This window comes from Carcharhinus amblyrhynchos, chromosome 6, assembly GCF_965287045.1.
Source record: "Carcharhinus amblyrhynchos chromosome 6, sCarAmb.v2.hapA, whole genome shotgun sequence".
Classification (NCBI taxonomy): domain Eukaryota; kingdom Metazoa; phylum Chordata; class Chondrichthyes; order Carcharhiniformes; family Carcharhinidae; genus Carcharhinus; species Carcharhinus amblyrhynchos.
This window is the reverse complement of record NC_137329.1, coordinates 88,516,115-88,539,187: the sequence shown is the minus strand read 5'-3', so window position 1 is coordinate 88,539,187 and position 23,073 is coordinate 88,516,115. Positions and strand designations below refer to the sequence as shown.

Below are 23,073 nucleotides of genomic sequence, written 5' to 3'. Positions count from 1 at the left end.
TTGAGACAACAGATAGGTTTCTAGACTCAAAAGGTGTCAAGGAGTATGTGGCAAGCACAGGAGTATGGTGTTGAAATTGAGGATCAGTCATGATCATGTTAAATAATGGAGCAGGCCTGAAGGGCCAAACGATCTACTCGCGCTCCCATTTTCTGTTTGCGTTTCAAAATACATCAGATCAAGTTAGTATCTAAAAATATACATATAGATTAATTCTGGATATAAACTTTCACTGCAACCCAAAATGTTAACTTAGCTTCCTTTCACCAATGTTGACTTTATCAGATGCATACTTTCAAGAATATTTTTTCTAAGAGAAAAAAACCCATGTCCTTCAGTTAGATAAAATCTACAAAACTACTTCCTTATTTTAATTCTGTACGCAAAATATTAACTTGCCGCGTTAGAATAACTGCCAAAAGTGGTTAGTATTTCTTGTTTGAAGTATATTTGGAACTGCAATATTAAAAAAATGTAATAATTTAAAAATTGAGCATGTGCACACACAAGGAGAGTACACACGTGTATGTTTGGGGGAATGCACACTAGAATTGTACTAAAGAGCAGAACACAATTAGTGCAATTTTCTAGTTCAAAACTGTTAAAGATAATGAGACTACTTTGGACCAATTAACCTCACAATTGTAGTAGAAAATTTGCACCTGAGGGTAAACATGAGTGAACATTTGAAGATGCGGATACATGCGATTAGGATCAGCACAACGTAACTTATAGAACAAATTAGAGACAACGCAAAATGCATTAAGGGACTGGGCAGATAGGGGGCAAATTCTGTACAATGTTGACAAATGTGAAACTTCCCACTTGCAAAGGAATTGTATTGCCTTTTTCTTTCTGCCATATTACTTAATGAATTAGGATAGATACATTAATACACATTAAAGGTACAGGATTTAGTTTCTCTTCAAATGAAATACCATTGCAGAAATGATTTTACAATACTTTTTTGTATGACTCGAGGATAGTAGTGAACAGCTTTACCGAAAAAGATGGTGGTATACTCCAGGCAGGAATTCAAAACCAGCTGAGGCTAATGGGCGAGAAGTTTATTCACTGCTGGCTCACAAAGGCTCCTTAGACAGCACTTTCAAAACCCACAACCACCAACATATAAAAGGACCAGTGCAGCAGATACAGGAGAACACCACTGCCTGGAAGTCCCCTCCAAGTCACACACCACCCTGATTTGGAAATACATCACTGTTCCTGGGTCAAAATGCTGGAATCCCTCCTTAATAGCGTTCTGCATGTGCCTGCACCACATGGGCTGCAGTGGTTCAAAAAGGCAATTCACACCATCTTCAAGGGAAATTAGGGATAGGGAATAAATGCTGGGCTAGCCAGTGAAGCCCAAATCCCATGAATGGAGAGAAAAAAAAATCATAGAAAATCTATCTTGCATCATATGGCCTATGGTCTTAGAAGAGGTGCAATATATAGGTTCAGTGCACAAAATGACCATTAACTGTAACGCTTGGTCAGGTCACAATGATGTTAACGCTGGCAATTTTAGAAGTTTCATGGTAGGGTTTGCTCTATCAGGTTTGGGCTTAATGTTGTCTGAGAAGCAACTAAACATTTCTGGGTTGCACGATTGAAAGATGTTTATGAGCACAGTGATACCTATTTCACCAATACTGGCTCCAGACTAGAGTTCTTCTCCATAATCTCTATCTGCTGCCTTTTCCTTGTCACTCATTTAAGTTTTTAGCCAATTCCTTCTTAAATGCAGTTTGAGCAGGGGAGCATCACAAACTGCCGAATTCTCTCCTCTCATGCCATGCTAAAGGATGGCCAAGCTTCCCAATCCTGGAAACGTACTACTCAAATTCTGCTCCACCCCAGGACCTTCTTCAGTACCAGCTAGCCCCAAGTCTTTAATTCTTCTACTTGGCTGTGACTTCCCATCCCACAATTTACAACAAATCCCATGATCGCACTACCAAATTTTACGATGTGCTGGTCCCAGTAATCTACCCAGTTCCAGCATATTGATTTGCATACAAATAGAATAGTCAAAAGAGCACGGAAGCAGCATACACTGATCCTACATCCATGAGATACTCTCACAAACTTTTCCACCAGTGGATCACTGAACTGAGTAGGAGTAAAAATTATTGCAAAAGTTACTTTCTCTGGACTGTAGTCAAATACTACCATTTGCCTAAACATTTTGTGGTCTGAAAGGATATGTAGGCAAATGGTAAAATCTGACTACAGTCCTGGTTGAGTTCAGCCAACTGGGAATGGATGTGGAGATGTTTCATTTGGGTGGCACAGTAGTTAACACTGCTGCCTCACTGCTCCAGAGATCTGGGTTCAATTTCTAGCTTTGGTCATTGGGTGGAGTTTGCACATTCTCCCTATGTCTGCGTAGGTTTACTCTATGTCCAAAGATGTGCAGGTTAGGTGCATTGGCCATGCTAAATTGCTCCTTAGCATCGAGATGTGTACGTTAGGGTCTGGGTGGGATTATTGTCAGTGCAGATTTAATAGGCTGAATGGCCTTTTTCTGCACTGTAGGGATTCTATGATTTATAGATCTTGTTCTTAAATTGAAGATGTCGCCCAATGTGTTACTTCAGCAGATACCCATAGATTCTATTCTCACTTTTCAACTACTTTTATATGTGCATCTACCAATTCACTGTTTATCTCTAAAGTATGGTCACGTTGAGAGAGAAGAGTCATACTAAGCAATTAAAATTCCGTAACTGGAAGATCTCTCCACACCCCACCCCCTCCTAAAAAAAAATACCATGCCTGGGGGAACCATTTAATGCTCCAATTTAAAATCAGAGACTTCATATATTTCCGATTCACTCAGTAGGCAAGTTACCCAGGAAAAGCTAGGTTTAAAACCAACACCCTGACTCCATATCCTTTATATTGTCTTTGAAAACAAATTGAAAGTCAATTTTCTTGTATCCAGAGCTGATTGAAGAGAGTGCCACAAAGATACAGCTGTAGGCCTGTCCAAAACACCAGTACACGTACCAGAAAAACAGACCTTGTTGATTGTGAACATACAAGTACTTTTGGTGCATTTCTAATAAACAAGGCTTAGTGCATCATGACAAAATGTCTGCAGTTTCTAGTTCTGGAACCAAATGTCCACACGATAGCATAGAACATGGAATAATAAATTTACTTCCCATTTTGATGTCATATATCAAATATGGCCCTCAAAATAATTATTTGACTTTATTATTTCAGTAATTCAAAACATTTTGGGAAGCAAAGAATTAGAGTTGCTTAGATCACAAGTTTCACAACAGCACAGGTTAAAGAAGTGAAAATTGGTGAGGTAATCCACACACGCAGCAGCCAATTTGCATACAGTAAGATGCCATAGCAGTAACCTGATTCCATAATATTGGTTGAGGGATAAATGTTAGCTAGGTTTTCTTCATCCTATTCTTTGATCAGTGGAAAGGAGTCTTTTACACCCATGTGAGGAGGCACATTGGGCATCAGTTCACCTGTAATCTGAAAGGGTTCCTCCAATTGTGCAGTATCCTTTCCTTCTCTATGTACACTATACTTTGTCTGAATAGAGACCACAATACTTTTGACTGTATACTAGCGAAAATGACAATTAATTTAATCAAAACCAAATAACTTAAATGGAATGCTGAGAAAACATTCAGCCCATCTGGGTTCTGAATGCAGCCTACAAGACATTTTATTGACTGTTGCCCACGCGCAGGATTGTCACATTCTACTGATTTGTTTGCGTAGTATTTTTTCCTACCAGTGTGACTGAAGAGATACGCACACAAAGCAGGGGCAAAAGTGAGGTGCATTCTGATTGTTTACAACATTGACAGTGAGAGTGTGTGCCCTGCACCCAAAGTATAAATAATTCTGTTTTCACCATTTGAAGTTGATGATCACTACTAATTTATAAATGATTAAGAATTTTCTATAACACTGAAATATTCAACATGTATTTAATTTTATTCATGGGGTCAAAGCAATTGAACAAGCCAGATCGAACAGGTGTTGGAGTGTGATGACCAGGGGAATTTCACAGTAATTTCATTGCAGTGTTAACGTAAGCCTTACTTGAGACCAATAAACTTTAATTTCAGTCTTGCAGCCCACTGAGGTGAAGGGCCACTCGTGTGGTTCACTCACTGGCCTAGGTTTATCTCAAGTGCCAACCAATTTCTTTTTAAAAATCACTGATTACCTCTGTTCCCATCCCCATTTAGGCTGTGGCCACCATGTCGTTTCCATCTGCTGTGTAAAAAGAAACTCTTCCTCAGAGCTGCTTTCCCTAAATCTGTCATAATTTTATATACCATTATCAAATCTCCCTTCCTTTGCCCCAAAGAGAACCCCAGCTTCTGCAACCTAACTTTTTACATAAAATCCCATTCTAAAACAAACCCACTCAAAAATCGACATATCCTTCCCAAAGTTTGGAGACCAAAAATGGACACAATAACTCTAGCTGTGGCCTAACCAGACAAAGGTTCAGCATAATTCCCTTGCTTTTATACTCCATACCTCTATTTATGAAGACAAAATCCCACATACTTTGCTAACTACTCTCCCATTGTGCCTGCCGCCTTCAAACATCAATCACATGAACCACAACTCCCTCTGTTAACGGCACTGTTCTAAACTGTAATAAGTCTATATTACCTCTTCCTATCCCTTCTAAAACGTATGTGCATTTGGCAGAAATATGGGCAATAGAACTTACAAATGGCAAACATGGACAAGGATAATGTTTTATAGATAAGTGTGCTCAACTATAGGATCTCATATATTAATGACAAATACAAATATAATTTTTAATACTACAAATGGTCTTATGCCCTTAAAAGAGCAACCTCTAGAATACAGCCGTAAAAAAATTGATTACTCCATGTCACAATTTACAGCTTGTGATCTTGAATTAAATACATATGGAGTGCTAATTTCATTCATTGGATTCCTGTTTTCCTAATGGTGAAACTGGTCAAGTGCAAATTCTGATGGAAAGGAAAAAAAGTGCGTTTGGTTCAAACAAGACATTCGTTTCACGGTTTGCTCACATTCATCTTCTGGACAGCTAAGAGTTTGAGAGAATAAATTGACTCCAGCTGGGAAAAGGCAACCTCAAAGAAAGGGATCCCTCGAGTTCAAATTGCTGTTCCTCTCCCAAATTTCAGCTCTATCTACAAGTTAAAAATGACTTTGGTTGAAATAGTACCATTTAAGAGCTCAGCGAAAGTTAGTTAAAAGCGAGTTAGAATTTTAAAATGCTTGTTTTTTTTGACTGAACGCCTGCTATCAATCTCTATCAAGATTTGCCTCACCAAGTTCTTAATATAATAAAAAAAATTCTTGCGTGACTCCAACAAAGCAGTGTTTATCCTCAATTTTAAAACCACTTGTTTTCAAATCCCTTCATAACCTGATCTCTCCCAGGCACCCGAGTGTTGCGACTAGGGGATTTTCATAGTAACTTCATTGCAGTGTTAATGTAAACCTATTTGTGAGACTAATAAATAAATTGATAAATAAATATCTATAATTTCCACCAGTTTCATTACACCCCCCTTCAGCCTCTCCAAGATATTTGCACTGCTCCAACGCTGGCCTCGAACTTCTCGAATTGGTAGCATGGTGACACAGTTGTTAGCACTGCCGCCTCACAGCACCAGGGACTCAGGTTTGATTCCTGGCAGGGCTCACTGTCTACGTGGAGTCTGCGCATTCTCCCAGATTCTGTGTGGGATGCCTCCAGATTCTTCAGTTTCCTCCAACAGTCTAATAGACATGGTTAGGTGCACTGGCCATGCTAAACTCTCCCTTAGTGCTCCTGAATAGGCACCAGAGTGTGACGACTAGGGGATTTTCACAATTATATTTTTAATTGCTACACCACTGACAACCGTGGCATTTCCTCGCAAGTCACTAATGTAGGGAAGGACTTTCCCCATATTCCTGAATCACTCTTTCCTCCTTTTAAGCGCTCCTTAAAGCCTACCTCTTTTCAAAGCTTTTAGTCATCTGTCCGAATATCTCAAGTGCCTTGGTGTTAAATTTTGTTTGATAGTATTCTGGTGAAGAGCCTATCTTAAAACCACACACAAGCACAAGTTTTTCTTAAGAGCCAACCACAACATAGGACTGAGGTCTCGTATTGCCAGATGAAGCAGTGGCAGCAAATCATTTCCTTTGGACATTAGAGGGTTGAGTTTTTATGCAAATCAGAAGTTTAAGGCATTTTTTCCAGTGCCATTCCAGAAATGATCTTTTATGAGTTTACTTGCACAACTTGTCACCATGAGTTCTGAACTTGATCTCTGGCTTGCTAATCCAGTCCCACCATAATTGTTCCATCATACATGAAGTAATCATATTAACACAAGTCTGCAAAGGCTTTTGAACAGAATGGCGACAGTACTGGTGAAAATGTCTGTTGGAATTTATAAACGGCACTGTCCACAGAAATACAAGTCAACCCAGTGTGCTGAATCAAATACCATTGGAGTTAAATATCTCAGTTTTCCATAACATACTAGTTGAGCCAAAACAATGCAAAACCTCAATACTCAAACAAAAATGAAGGAAGCAAATAAATCTACAAGTTAATCACAATTTTTCAGATTATTTTTAGACGGGTATCAATAGAGCTACTGCCTTTTAAAATGGGCTTAACTGAATTTATTTTTACTATCAAAAACAAAAAAAAGGAACTCAAAGTAGAAGTTAACTAAAGGTGGAGTAAATTTTTAATTTTTTTGACTGATGGCGTAGGATAGGCAATGCTGGCCGAGCCAGTGACACCATCCTGTAAATGAATAAAGAAAACTTCCACCACATCAAAATTTGTCTCCCAAATACTTATTGGACAAATAAAATTGTTCCATGGCCCCAACAAAGCAGTTTTTATTACACATTCCAAGTTGCCCTCATGTGGCCTCAACTTTGAAATTCTTACCCGTTTTCAAATCCCTCCGTGGCCTGATCCTTCCTTATCTCTAATCTCCTCCAGTCGCACAACACTCCACAGGCTGAGTTTCAAATTTGCAGTTCAGAAATACAGCTAGAGAATATTTATCATGCAAGACTACCTCAAATGCACATCGACTTCTCTCCAAATGGCAATTCCTTTTCTGTCATCTATAACATGTTTGGAGTAAAAGCAGACCTAATAAAACCAACATCACAAAATCTGGAGTTTTTCCTCAAATTTTGATCGTCAGCGTAGTTGACAGGAGTAGGGGTTTCAGGTTAGAAATAGAAGAGGCTTTTAAACAACATGCCCACTCTCCATTTACCATATAAAGTTTTTGTCTGAAAATAATAAACTAAAGTTTGAACTCTCAAACTACCTTACAAAGTAAAATTAATTTTTAGCTTTGCATAAGTTATTAGGCATAACCTCTAACACATCAGTGAAGTGACTTTTAAAACCACATTTATAGGAAAGCGAATCAAACTTCATAAATGTAACAACTACTCACCTCGTTAACGTGGACATGATCATTTTGATGTGAACAGCAACAGCAGTGGGAATTAATAATAAAAAACACTGGGGATCTCTCTCTACTCTCAGAATCCATCTGAGAACTTGCAGTAAAGTCTAACGGGTCACAGACGGCATTTTGGCAAAAGAGATTTGCCAATATATGGCAAATCAATGGATATTGGTTTCTATTTTGCTAAATAGGGTTCTTTATGCCCCCTACACTAGTAAAAGAATTTTAAAATTTCTCTCATCAATGCACCTCCTTTTCTTTGTAACAGCAAGTTGAACATATCACTGTTTCTCCAGCCAAGTGCCTAGTACAATCCTCTACACCTCCTTTAAGGTTGTTCAGTCACATGAACAGATTTCATTAGCAACTGAAATGCGTCATACCTCCTGCAGGGCATTTCTATCCTGCAATCTTTCAACTATATTTTCACAAAGGCAGGAACCAATTTTGAGCAGCATCTTCAATAAAAGGTTACCTTAAATGCCTAAGGCCTTAATTTTTGATAAAGCTAGAAGGCAAATGATGATCTATAATTTCCCTCCACAACAGAAGAAAGTTATTAAAATAATTCTCAGAAGGGTTTTTGTGATTGGCCGCTTATTCAGTTCAAACAAATTTGAAACACCATTATCCTTGAATAGTTGTACAGCAATCATTTTAATCTCAATTATCCCTGGTACGTACTTGTTCCTTCTAATGATTGCAGTAAATAATGACATCTGGCCAAAATAAATAACTTCAGTAGAAAAATGCTTCATTTCATGTGACAAATTGTGATAAGAAAATTTTTTAAAAAGTGAAAAAATTTATACCTCAATCTAACCTTCCAGGTTTAACATGAGATGTGGCAAAGCGTGCATGTAATTATTTTCCTCTCCTATTCCCAAAATTACTTAATTGTTCTTGGGTATTGCTCCATGAACACTTCAGCATAATGTCTGGTATCTCAATCAAGTGATCACTATGTGCCTTTAAGGCAAGGTACAAGGGTTAACAGGGAATTGAAATACATAGACCCGGATTTGATTCTCACCCAGTGTCTACATGCAAGGTCCAGCAAGCAGTACAGACTACGTATCCATAGTTAGTTCTGAACTGGGACAATCATTATGGCACCAAAGGATTCTATGAAGCTATTTGGCCCAGTCAATCCCATTTCTCCATTCAATCCCAGTAGCTTTGCAAGTTGTTTCCCTCATGTATTGAAGTCTTGTCCCCAAGAGCATCTGGATATGTATCAAAGGCAACAGTCATCGATCATGTTATAAGCAATAATGCAACATTTAAAGTTGACTAAATATGGTTTAAGTGGCACTTTCAATCTTCAGCAACACTTTTCTTACTCCTTTTCAACTGGCCATTGTTTGGAAAGATCTTTAATTGCAGTGCTAGCCAGAATACAAGTATCCACTAGCACTTTAACCAGTAGATTGACAGGTTTCTCAGCCCCATCTCCTAATATCAATTATCTTTCACTTTTTTGTTGTTGCATTCATTTAGTCCGAAATAGCATTGATTGGAAATCAGATCAAATTTCCCTTAATCAGTCATTTTGCAGTGTTGCCACAAGACTTTTTTTTTAAGTGCATTGTCATTATTATCACTGAAATTATATGCAAACTTTACATCTTTTGAATTATGCAGAAGCATGTAATTCCCAACGGCAACATCTCAGCCAAAGTTGACCTGCCAAACAATCAGCACCCCTTTCGTCCTGTAGTATAAATTGTTGTGATCATTTGAAATTTGGCATTGCTCAATGAGTGCAAGATGAAAAGCCTCAGTATGTATCTCTTTTCAACAACATTCAAGTTCAGTACTACCAAGTGACTCAATTCTTTTTAAACCAATAATTTGATACAGTACTTGCATTTTATTTATGCAACTTTAGACAACTCAATTACTTTCACCATCAGATATATTTTGTATTTTGCGCTAGAAATGCACCTTTCACGTACTTCACAGATATAGCCAGGCATTTGTGACAACTTATTGTATGTGATTTCTGAATTAAACAGGTATGCTCACTGTTGGGATCACACTGAACAAGCAGCTAAGATAGGGAAAAATAGATGCCAAGATATGCTGTTTCTGGCAGGAGCCAAACAAGATGCCCTCAATCGGAAAATATTAACTGATTTTGTTTTATTTCAATGCCATTAACGGAAGCATTCTGAGACAGGTGATTTTCCACATCTCTAAATGGTGGGGTGAAGACAGCAAAAATATGGACAAGACCAGAGATGAAGTAATACAGTACTTGGGGGGTTGCAAAGGTACAGAACGTTAAGGAGGGAGGGGAAAAGGCATGAAAGAATTTAAGCACAAGAATGTGAATTTTAAAATTGGAAGAGTGCTTCAGAAGCAAAAAATTGAGAACTGATTTAGAGTACATGCAGATCTTACTTTATTTAACACAAGGTTTGCATTGTTATGATGTACTGGTCACCTTCATGAAAGCATGATATCTTTCCAAAGGTCATAACTTCAGAGTAATGGTTGTAATGTCACTGTAATGTTATTCCAACAGGTTGTTTGGAGAAAAACAATTCAAAACAGCTCTTTTTACCCCTCTGGCCTGTGGCTTACCATTGAAGCATTTCACTTTATTGCTATAAAACACTTCCTCATGACACAGAACTGTACCAACCTGAAGCTATTGCTAAGAAAATGCAAAAATCTCACGTAAAATAGCCCCTTTAGGATCAAAGTCATTAAAGTTATAACCAACAGTTCACTCAAACGTGATTTTGCACTGAAGTAGCATTTGACAAATAACCCATTTAAACTTCAAAATCTTGGCTGAAAGCTAAATCAATAAGTCAATGCACAACACAAAACTAACTACAATTAGCAATTGATCTTGTAACCAAATTTTAGTGCACAAAAAGGAATTTTCCAGTCCATACGGAAGTTTTTCCATTAGTGTTAAACGGTACTGAAAATCCCCCGATAATAGTCAAGAATATTTTTTGAAAAAGAGAACAAACTGGCTTTCAGAAAGGAAACTAGACTTAAGAAAAAAAGTCTGATAACAGGAAAAATTATTCGTTGAGTTGCTTTTGCAGAGAGTCACCACAGACGGCCAAATGGCTTCTGTGTTGTAACCATTCTATGATTCTAAACAATCAAACTTATGTGGATAAATAATTAAAACTTTAATTTTGTTTCAGAGGGTTGGCGGGGGTAGAAATGAAATCAAATCAGCCAAAAGATGGTTCAAGCACATTTGCACATGGATCTTTTCCTCTATTTTGGATTAAATATTTGTATAGCAAAACACTAGGCATCAAGGCTCGAACACAAGAAACCAATAAGATTTACTTTGACTGTCAAAGACCACTTCATGGGGACAGGCTGGCAAAATGGCCAAGTAAAACGAACATGAACACAGATTATGCTTAGGTTTCTTTAATGTGAAGACAAGGAGGAATGCACTTTTAATAGAATAACCATGAAAACAACAGATTTCATAGAGTTGGAAATCTGAATGTCATACTGGTCAAACTTCTCCTTCATGGCTTTACAATCAACTAAACTCAGAAATAATTACACTGTAATTTCTGACCTTGAACTGAACTAGCTAAACGACAGTTGTTAATGAAGTAAATCTGATGTAAATGCTCACTGGACTTATTTTACTGAAGATTTCCATAAAGTGTGAGAATATAAAATGCTTAGGACAAGTGATGGAAAGAGGAGGGGTCCTTAGGAGGGAAAAGTCAATAAGTTGAGAAGCAAAAATAGAATGATCAGGTTGCTTGAGATGTTCTACAGGCTTCTAAATAGCGAGGGATGGCGAACAGGTCTGCAGAGAAATCACATCGATGTGCAAGAACTATAAAGTAATGGCATGGGGCACTTTAATTACCCAAATATCAACTGGGATAATATCAAGGTTAAGGAGGGAAAGGAACTTTTAAAATGTGTTTAGAGAACTTCTTTGATCAAGACGTTCTTGGCCCAATTGGAAAGGAGGCATTGCTGCATCTGTGAAAGGAGATGTGTCAAGCAGATCAACTGTCTGTGGGAAACATTTGAATCAGTGTGATCATCATATCATAAGGTTTGGGTGAGTAATGGAGATGAGCAAGGAACATTCTTGTGTAGGATTTCTAAATTTCAAGGCAGTTAATTTCAATGCAACAAAAGGGACCTAGCCAGGGTAAAACAGACCAGAGACAGGGAAATTTTCAATTAAACAATGAGCTATCTTTAAGAAACAAATGCTTCAAATACAAACTAGTCACGTTTCACAAGAGGAAAAACTGAAAGGGGCCCCTGGATGACTTGGGATATTGAGGCCCTTATCAAGAAGAAGAAAGAGGCACAAAGAACAGTACAGCACAGGAAACAGGCCCTTTGGCCCTCCAAGCCAATGCCACTCCTTGGTCCAACTAGACCATTCGTTTGTATCCCTCCATTCCCAGTCTGCTCATGTGACTGTCCAAGTAAGTCTTAAACAATGCCAGCGTCTCTGCCTCCACCACCCTACTTGGCAATGCATTCCAGGCCCCCACCACCCTCTGTGTAAAATATGTCCCTCTGATATCTGAGTTATACCTCGCCCCTCTCACCTTGAGCCCGTGACCCCTTATGATCATCACTTCCAACCTGGGAAAAAGCTTCCCACTGTTCACCCTATCTATACCCTTCATAATTTTGTAACCTCTATTAGGTCTCCCCTCATTGTCTATCCAGGGAGAACAACCCCAGTCTACCCAATCTCTCATAGCCAAGACCCTCCATACCAGGCAACATCCTGATAAACCTTCTCTGCACTCTCTAAAGCCTCCACATCCTTCCGGTAATGCGTCCTCCAAATGTGGCCTAACCAGCGTTCTATACAGCTGCAACATCAGACTCTAGCTTCTATACTCTATACCCCGTCCTATAAAGGCAAGCATACCATATGCCTTCTTCACCACCTTCTCCACCTGTGCTGCCACCTTCAAGGATTTGTGGACTTGCATACCTAGGTCCCTCTGTGTTTCTATACTCTTGATGGCCCTGCCATTTATTGTATAACTCCCCTCTACATTAGTTCTTCCAAAATGCACCACTTCACACTTATCTGGATTAAATTCCATCTGCCATTTCTCCGCCCAATTTTCCAGCCTATCTATATCCTGCTGTATTGTCCAACAATGTTCATTGCTATCCGCAAGTCCAGCCATCTTCAGGTCATCTGCAAACTTGCTGAAAACACCAGTTACACCTTCTTCCAGATCATTTATATACATCACAAATAGCAGAGGTCCCAGTACAGAGCCCTGCAGAACACCCTCCACATCATGAACACCACTGGTCACAGACCTCCAGCCAGAAAAAGACCCTTCGACTGCTGCCCTCTGTCTCCTGTGGCCAAGGCAGTTCTCTACCCATCTAGCCACCTCTCCTGTATCCCATGAGTCTTAACCAAGCTGCCATGAGGGATTTTGTCAAATGCCTTACTGAAATCCGTATAGACAACATCCACAGCCCTTCCTTTGTCAACCGTTTTTGTCACCTCCTCAAAAAACTCCACCAAATTTATAAGGCACAACCTCCCACTTACAAAAACCATGCTGTCTGTCACTAATGAGACATGCATAGGCAGCTGGAATCAAGTGAATCTCTTGAAGAGTCTAGGGGTTGTAGGAGTAGAGTTGAGAGAGAAATCAGGAGGGCAAAAAGAAGGTAGAAGGTATTGAGAGACAGGATCTATAGGCATTTAGAGATGCAAGGCAAGATGATTAGGGACAGTCAGCATGGCTTTGAGAGTGGAAAATCATGTGTCACAAATTTAACTTGAGTTTTTTGAAGAGATAACCAAGAAGGTAGATGAGGGCAGTGCAGCTGATGTTGTCTACATGGACTTTAGCAAGGCCTTTGACAAGGTACCACACGGTAGGTTGTTGCATAAAGTTAAATATCATGGGATCCAGGGTGAAGTATCTAAATGGATACAAAATTTTGATTCTTGACAGAAGCCAGAGGGTGGTTGTAGAGAGTTGTTTTTCAAACGGGAGGCCTGTGACCAGCGGTGTGCCTCAGGGATCAGTGCTGAGCCCACTGTTATTTGTCATTCATGTTAATGATTTGGTTGAGAATATAGGAAGTTAGTAAGTTTGCAGATGAGTGGAGGATCTTTAAAAGGAGATCTTTCTTGGTGCTCAGCAGAAATTTATTCTGATGGTAAAGAAGGATCGTAGGAGAAGAGATAATCAGCCGTGGATAACGAAGGAGATAAAGGAGAGTATTAAATTAAAAGCTGATGCGTTTAGAGTGGCTAAAAGTAGTGGGCGAGAAGAGGATTGGGAGAGGTTTAAATATCAACAAAGAATGACGAAGAAGTTGATAAAGAAAGGAAGGATAGACTATGAATCTAGGCTAGCGCTAAATATAAAAAAGGATAATAAGTTTTTATAAATATATAAAAAGGAGGAGGCTGGCTAGGGTGAATGTTGGACCCTTAGAGGATGAGGGGGGGATTTAGTGGTGGGGGATGAGGGAATGGCTGAGGCCTTGAATAAGTTTTTTGCTTCGGTCTTCACGGAGGAGGATGTGAATAGTTTGCCGGGTGTTAACGATGGAAAGATGGTAGGAGTGGAGGGCCTGAAATGAGATCATTGTTACTAGAGAGGTAGTGCTCGACAGACTAGTGGGACTGATGGTGGACAAGTCCCCAGGACCGGATGGAATGCGTCCCAGGGTCCTGAAGGAAATGGCGGAGGTGATAGCGGATGCCTTAGTGATTGTTTTCCAAACCTCGCTGGATTCCGGGGAAGTGCCGGAAGATTGGAAAACGGCTAATGTTACGCCGCTGTTTAAAAAGGGTAGCAGGCAAAAGGCAGGGAATTATAGGCCGGTTAGTTTAACATCTGTTGTAGGAAAAATGCTTGAATCCATCATCAAAGAGGAAATAGCGAGGCAACTTGTTGACTGCCATTCTGTTGTCACACACTCTTTGCCAGTCTTATTTTCTTGTTCATCTCCACTTTGAACTTCGTTCTCATTTGAGGAATTCCTCTAACATGCACAATCCTTTTCTTTGTTTCATCGTAATCTCTATTTCACACATCATTCGAGCCTTGATTTTGGGTCAGAGGTTTACAGCATGGAAACAGGCCCTTTGGCCCAACTTGTCCATGCCACCTTTTTTTTTTTAAAAGCCCCTAAACTAATCCCAATTGCCTGTATTTGGCCCATATCCCTCTATACCCATCGTACCTACGTAACTATCCAAATGCTTTTTGAAAGATAAAATCGTACCTGTCTCTACTACTACCTCTGGCAGCTTGTCCAGGTACTCACCACCCTCTGAAAAAATTGCCCTTCCGGACACTTTTTTGTATCTCTCCCCTCTCACCTTAAACTAATGCCCTCCAGTTTTAGACACCCCTATCTTTGGGAAAACATATATTGACTGTCTACCTTGTCTATGTCCCTCATTATTTTACAGACCTCTATAACGTCACCCCTCAGTCTCCTATGCTCCAGAGCAAAACATCCCATTCTATTCAGCCTCTCCTTATAACTCAATCCATCAAGTCCTGATAGCATCCTAATAAATCTTTTCTGCAGTCTTTCTAGTTTAATAATATCCTTTTCATAATAGAGTGACCAGAATTGCACACAGTATACCAAGTGTGGCCATACCAATGTCTTGTACAACTTCAGGATGTCCCAACTCCTGTATTCAATGTTCTGACTGATGAAACCAAGCATGCCAAATGCGGCCTTCACCACTCTGTCCACCTGTGACTCCAATTTCAAGGAGCTATGAACATGTGCCCCTAGATCTTTGTTCTGTAACTCTCCCCACCATCCTACCATTAACTAAGTCCTGCCCTGGTTCAATCTACCAAAATGCATTACCTTGCATTTGTCTAAATTAAACTCCAAATGCCATTCGTCAGCCCACTGGCCCAATTGATCAAGATCCCGTGCAATTGGAAACAGCCTTCCTCACTGTCCACTATGCCACCAATCTTGGTGTCATAAGAACATAAGAAATAGGAGCAGGAGTAGGCCATCTAGCCCTTCAAGCCTGCCCCGCCATTCAATAAGATCATGGCTGATCTGAAGTGGCTCAGTTCCACTTTCCCGCTTTCTCCCCATAACCCTTAATCCCTTTGCCTACCAAAAACCTATCTACCCGCTTCTTTTCCTGCCTACCCTTAATACTCCTGCTGATCAAGAATCTACTTGGTCTTAAAAATATTCAATGACCCAATATAAAAAATAACAATTGCCAATGATACAATGAGTGGTAAACAATGAGGATGATATGAACTGCCTGCAACAAGACATAGGGTGGCAGAATGAGCAGACAAGTGGCAGACTGAAATTTATACAGAGAAGTGTGGTGTGATGCATTTTGGCAGAAGGGATAGGGAAGGTCATAGGACTTAATGGTACATTCTTTGAGCAGAAAGGCCTGGCAATACAGGTGCATTAATCTTGGAAGGTGCCACTCTTGAAAGAGTAGTTAGCGAAGTATATGGGACCTTGGCAAATGAATAGGCACAACTGAAAGTACATAATCATCATCTTTTCATTGGCAGTCCCTCAGGATCAATGATGATTTGCTTCCACTCTGATTTGATGGGTGTTGAAATAGCAAACAAGTCCATTACGCAATCTGGAGATTGTGTCACATGGAAGGCAGGTGATGTTTGAAAAATTGGATAGATAGGTTACTTGGTGCCCTTCCTCCAATGCCTCAACTTCACCTCTGCACATTTCTCAAAGCGTTCAGTGCTGTGGTAAACGAGTTTCCTCCATTTTAAAAAAATATTCACAAGATGTGGCTATCACTGCTTTGGCTGAACATGTTGCCCATTCCTAATTGTTCTCAAGAAAGTGATGCTGAACCACTTTCTTGTGGCTATAGTCAACAATGCCCAGGCACACCCACAGTGCTGCTAAGGGAGCTCCAGGTTTTAACCCAGCATCAGCAAAGAAACAATGATGGTGTTTGGTTTGGAGGGGTGCTGTCAGGTGGTAGTGTTTCCATGTATTTGTTGCACTTGTCCTTTGAGGTGGAAAGAGGTTATAGGTTTGGAAGGTGCTTTCGAAGAAGTCTTGGTGAGTTCCAGTAGTGCATCATGTAGATGGTACACACTGGTGCCACTGTGGTGGTGGAAGTAGTGAATGATGGAGCACAGATTTAAAGCAATCAGCTGAATGATGAAAGGGGACCGAGAAAAATGATTTCACATACAGGATGATTCAAATGTGAACCTCAGTGCCTGAAAGGGTCGTAATGGTAGAAACTTTCACCCTGCATTTAAAAACTACTTGAAATGCCATAATATACAGGGGTTATAGACCAAGAGTTAGAAAGTGGGATTAGGCAGCTAGGTCTCTTTTAGCTGGGACAGACATGGACCAAATGGCCTCTTTCTGTAAATTTCATATGCTTCATTTGTACCCTCATTCATCATTCCCAATCGTCTAAAACAATTTCAAGCTTAACCCAGCATTTATACCCAAATAACCAGGTATCTCTCCATCCCATGTCACGTACCTGCCTCATTTCTTACTTTACACCATCTTCTCACTCTACATTCACCCAACCCATTCACTCCAGAGATCTCTCCTCTGCCAATCCTCTACCTTTGCCCTGTGCTTCTCCGCCAGGTTCAAAGATTTATGATATTTTACACAAAGCTTTTATTTTTTAAAAAATACTTAGACAATAGCCCACAGTTTCACTGAAGGGGGAGAAGCAGCTCCAACTCTGGGAAGGCTGGTGAGCGTCGGACAATTTTTTTTTAAACCGATTACCTCAAGAAACAAACACAAGAGATATTAATGAGTGCAGCAGCACCACATAGCACAGAAAATTGGAAGTCAAGTATGCATATCTTATAATTGAAAGTAATATCCAGGTATGACAAAGAAACCATAACAGAGGAATTGAGGCAAACAGGGCGTGCATGCCTCTGAACCTTTTAATACATAGCTCTAATTTAATCTGTTCTGCTGCGCACATTTTGGGGGTGGGGGGGGAAGAGAGAGAAAGAAAAAAAGAGAGAGAGAGAGAGCACGAGCTGCTGCTCTGGTAGCACGTTCAAGTCTGGAGGGATTTTGAATGACAGCAGGGGCTCCAAGGATGGGGAACACTAAGAGTAGGGCAATGAAACTGGATCTTGAATCTGGGAGCCTGGCAAAGAAAGATCCCCAACATCTGGTAGCAGTTCTGCATCAAGGATCTACAAATTTGTGGTCATGAGGATTTCTAAGCAAAACTGTAGCCCAGGACTTGACAGCAAGAGCAAGAACCGAACCTTTTAAACATGGTTTAATTGTCATTCAGATCTGGTACCATTCGACAAGCAAGATCAAGGAGCCTTAAAGGAGGATGCTGGGTGAACATGACTCAAATAATCTTTGATCCTTTTGAATCAAATGTCACATTACCCTGAGCAAATATGCTTCTAAAACGTTAATTGCCATTGTTGTTTCCATCAATGGCCCCAATCCATAGGCTTTCTTAAAGCATTAATATACTTAGTGAATGTGGCATCTTACAATCTTGTCAAGAATTAATAGAAAAAAAAGGAGCATCTCAAAACACCAGAAAAAATTATAGTGTCATTACTTCCGTATAAAATCTGCATTTGCGTGTCAGAAAAGTTAAATGTTTCAACTATATTTTCACTCAAAATACAGGGTGGCTTGCCATGTCTAACATGTACGCAGAACAGATTAAATTAGAACTGCTGCTAATCACAACTGTGTTAATCACACTTGTCTGAATTACCAGCTAAATTAACAGTAAAAGAGCAATGTTTTACATTATGAAACTTGCCTATAATAAATGCATACTTTAGAAATGGTGAAGAAACTAATTGTCACAGAATTGTCAACTCATATTTATTGATGCATGCTAGGAAATCAGAACAAAATACCATAATCCTAAAATGACAGCTCAGACTGAGGGGTAAATAAGGAGTGACATCACCCCTAGGCTACTGGAACTCAAACATTCTTCCCCAAAAAGCTGTGGATACTGGTACAATTGAACACTTTTGTTATCAAGTGTATCAAGAGATATGGAGCAAAGCAGGTAAATGAATGGAGATACAGATCAGCTGAGAGCTAAGTGAATGGCAAAACAGACTGAATGGTCTCTAGCTGTTCCTGTGAGAGTATAATATTTATCTTTTGATTAGAAAACTCAATCTTCCACTTAAAAAGGCTCCCAATAACTAATTAGGATAGACACTGTACTGAACCAACTGAATACAGTATTGCACAGCATGTGCACATGTAAAGTAATAGTGTGCAAGCAGCTGAATAAAATACCTGCAAGGTTGAGTTGAACAGTGACTTGTCAACATTCTCCAGCACCCCTCCACCCCCTTCAAGTTCAAAACAATTCAACCTGTATTTGAATCAAGGTCAACAGCACTCATGCTGAGGAGTCTAGTAAAAAGGTTGAAGGGTGATCACAGAACATAAAGCTGCTTTCTGCTCAACAGATCATCACTTTTTGAAAATTCATCTTGCACAAAGACTGCAGCAACACCATTTGAAGACCTTTTTGCAGCATTGCTATGGATTCAGATGACCGTGGATTTTATAATTAAGAAAAATGAGCCTGTAAGTAAAATTCAGAGTTAAGTTTTGAGGTTTTCTCAGCCTTTTAATCCAAGACTAGAATTGCAATCAGGAAAGATGCTGTTTGATGAACAAAATTTGGAATAAAAGGTACTGAATTCACAAGCTAATGTTATGTGCCTGAGAAGCAGGATCAAGTCCCATTCCATTTTTTTGTCAGTTTGTAACACGTAAAAAAGGTCACATCAAATGCAGAAACCTTGGGATGTGGGAGTGATAGATGTACAAGGAAGGCAAAAATCAATAGTTATAATCACATCCCAATGCTTATTTGTGTAGTAAGTTTGTGGAAGCTCATTTCCTCAAATGCAGACAAAATGTCAGGCAAAAGAAAGGGGTTTCAAAGTTTAAAAACTTCCAAAACACCATTTTAATGTTTCCTGTTATATGGAATTCCTATTAGCTTCGACAGATTTCTAAGTACTTGAGCAATTATATTATTTGTTTCCTCGTTTGTTGGGAAAGAGATGGGAGGGCAAGAAACATTAAGCCCCAGTCAGCATTTTCACTCAGAGTAACAGGAGCTTTTTGAGGAAATATTAAATGCACTTTGATATTTTGTATCTTAATGTATTAATAAATTTTAAAGGAAAATCATGAGCAGTTTGGAAATCTTGGAAACATTCAAAAAGGTTTACTGGATACCAATGCTTGATTTATATCAAGTTAAAACCACAAGACTGGAGACTAATTAATCTGAAACAATTACATGGAACATACAGGAAAGAAACAGGCCACTCATCCCAATTATTCTGGCCAGGGTTATACTCCATAGATATCCTCAAATTCTATCAAATGCATTCAGCTTTTCAGTGAATCTTTCTATTCCTTTCTCACTTGTGCTTAAGTCTTCCATGGGATGTGAGCATCACTGGCAGAGGCCAGTACTTGTTGCCCATTCCTAGTTGCTTGAGAAGCTGGTGGTTAGCAACATTTTTAAACCACTGCAGCCCATCTATTCTCAACTATACTGGCAGTGCTGTAAGGGAGGGAAGGAGTGACAGCTTCTTGACTCAGTGGCAGTACGGTTCCAAATCAGGATGATGCTAACTTAGAGGAACATGCACACGGTGACATTCCGATGAGTCTGCTGCCCTTGTCTTTCTAGGTGGTAGAGGATGCGGATTTGAAAGGTGCTGCCGGAGGAGGATTAGCAAGTTGCTGAAGCGCTTTACTATATGGTGTAGACTGCTGTTGCTGTGCACTGATGGAGAGATTTATTCATCTTGTTTCTTTTGCATCCAAGCTGTTTATCTGAAACAGCAAGTCTACTAGCAACTATTTTGGATTTATGACCTCTGGTTTTAAATTCTCCCTTAAATGCAAATATTACCTCTACATATATTATGTTCAACCCATTCATTCATAATTTTCAATACCTCTTAGATCTCCTCTCTGAAAAACCTGTTCCAGTTTTTCCAAAGACTTATAATCTCAGTTCTAGCTACCATCCTTCTAAATCTTTCACTCACTTTCCTCAGTACTTCAATATCATTTTTTATTATTTGAAGGCCAAAGGTACTGAAGGGAAGGAAAATTAGAGGGAGTTTGCATCCACGACTGTACATCTTCCTCACGGCAATGGTGAAGAACCTACCATGTACGGAAAAGTAATTCTCATATAAAAGTCAACCCGTGATTTTTGACTCAAAAAAATCTTAAGTGCATGCAAAAGTCAACTATAGTTCTCCACAAATCAAAGCCTAAAAGTTTAATATTTCTTTTCCGTGGATTCTGAATTCGCACGAACCCACGCAATGAGCTGTCTTGGTGTGTCTAACTCTGTCCTTTGTTGAGTTCCATGCTTGTATCTCCTGCAGCTGGCTCAAGAGGGCGCCTGTGTTACATCTGTTTAACTTTTCTCTGATGGTTTCTGAAAATCTTCAAAAATGAGGTTTTGTCGGAGAAGTGAAATAAGTTGCCTTCCAGAGTAGAATGGTATGTGCAACACACAGCGAGTAGCTAGCCCACAACCCTGCTGTTTAATTAGAAAATAAACCACACTGGAGTTAGCATTTTATGAAAAGAAAAGAATTAGTCAGGAGTACAATCATTCAAGGACATTATTAAAGCAAAGATCCTTTTTCAGCAAATGCAGAAATGTTTTACAACGTGTTCAATTGTCCAATCACTCGTGCCCACAAGGTGGGGGTCCACCTTAGGGTTATTTGTTGAAAATAAGCCTACAACTTTGCCCTTAGTCGATGGATCCACAGTCTCTTCTGGATTTCACTCAAGGTTTTCTTTTGGTCTATGTGAGCCCAAATCAAGGATGCATGTCTACCCCTCAAAATGCCAAAGGTGATTCTTAATTTTTGACAAAGTAATCTCAAAATTGTGATACTTACATGGGTATGTAAGCTAAGTTAAAAAAAGGCACCTGAACATGTACCCTATGTCCCAAGCATGGAAAAGGGGAATTAACTTGGACAAGCTTCGATAAAACTCACTTCTTTTATTCAATACATAAGTACACTTCATATTACAGAAATGACAGCTACTGTTTTATCTTTTTAGAACCATAAATAGTTACAACACAGAAAGGGACCATCAGCCTATCATGCTTATGCGAGTTCTCTGCAAGAACAATTCACCCATCTCCACCCTTTCCCCTTTGTCTTGCAAACTTTCTCTCTTCAGATTATCCAATACAATACCTTTTTAATGTCACTAAATCTACCGCATTGTCTTCGCAGTCAGTGTAAAGTTTTATTTTAGTCACAAGTAGGCTTACATTAACACTGCAATGAAGTTACTGTGAAAATCCCCTAGCCACCACACTCCAGCACCTGTTTGGAAATGCTGAGGGAGAATTTAGCATAGCCAACGTGCGTAACCAGAGCACCCGGAGGAAATCCATACAGACACAGCACAGAGAGTGATCCAAGCCAGGAATCAAACCCAGGTCCCTGGTGCTGTGAGGTAGCAATGCTAACCACTGTCACCATGCCATGTATTCCAGATCCTAACCACTTGCTGAGTAAATCAACTATTCCTCACGTCACCCTTTTCTTTTTCTATTAACTTTAAATTAGTGGCCTCTGATACGCCACTCCAACAGGGACAACTGCTCCCTACTTAGCCCATCCAGACCCCTCAATTTTGAACACCTCTATCAATCTCCTCTCAATTTTCTCTTCTTTAGAAGAGCAGCTCCATTTTCTCCAATCTATTCTCCTAATTCAAGTCCCTCTTTCCTAGAACTATTATTGTAAATGCTTTCTACACCTTCTAATGCCCCAAGTCCTTCCAAAGTGTGATGCCTAGTATTGAACCAATACGCTACTTGAAGCAAAACTATTGTTTTAAAAAGGTTCACCACGACCTCCCTACTTTTGTTCTCCATGTCTCCATTTATAAAGCTCAAGATCACATCCAAAGTCTCAGCCTGCCTTGCCATCTTCAACAGTGTGTGCACAAGTACCCAGGTCCCTCTGCTCTTGCACCCACATTAGAATTACCACCCTTTATTTTATATTGCCTCTTCCCAGTCTTTCACTTCACAACATTAAATGTCATCTGCCACCCAATCCACAAGCCCATCTATATCCTTTTGACATTTAACACTATTCAACTTCCAGTTTTACAAAATCTGCAAATTTTGAAATATGCCCTGCAACATTCAAGACTAGGTCATAAATACAAATCAGGAAAAGTAGTGGTCCTAATAACAATCCCAACAGTACCACACTATATTTCCTCCAGTCCAAAAAACAGCTGTTCAGCACTACTCTACATTTCCTGTTATTCAGCCAAATTCATATCAAGACTGTCACTGTCCCTTTTATTCTATGGGCTTAATCATGCTGCCGAGCCTGTTACGTGGCACTTCATCAAAAGCCTTTCAGAAGACCACATAAACCACAATCTCCTTATCAACCTTCCCTTTTACCTCATTAAAAAACAAAGTTGGTTAAACATGATTTGCCTTTTAATCTGTGCTAGATTTCCTTAA

General features: G+C 39.5%; 1 protein-coding gene across 13 annotated transcripts in view; it reads right to left on the bottom strand.

The window, feature by feature from the left end:
* Positions 1–23,073, bottom strand: part of wnk1b (WNK lysine deficient protein kinase 1b) — a 158,609-nt gene that overhangs the window by 90,427 nt on the left and 45,109 nt on the right. For 2 of the 13 annotated variants that reach the window (XM_080190903.1, XM_080190907.1), the window contains exon 1: positions 7,491–7,806. The exons of the other annotated variants lie outside the window; for them this stretch is intronic. In XM_080190903.1, coding sequence (XP_080047029.1) covers positions 7,491–7,589 — 99 coding nt within the window. In that variant the 5' untranslated portion in view covers positions 7,590–7,806. Of the gene's footprint in view, positions 1–7,490; positions 7,807–23,073 lie in introns of those variants that run through there. 13 annotated transcript variants of the gene reach the window in all.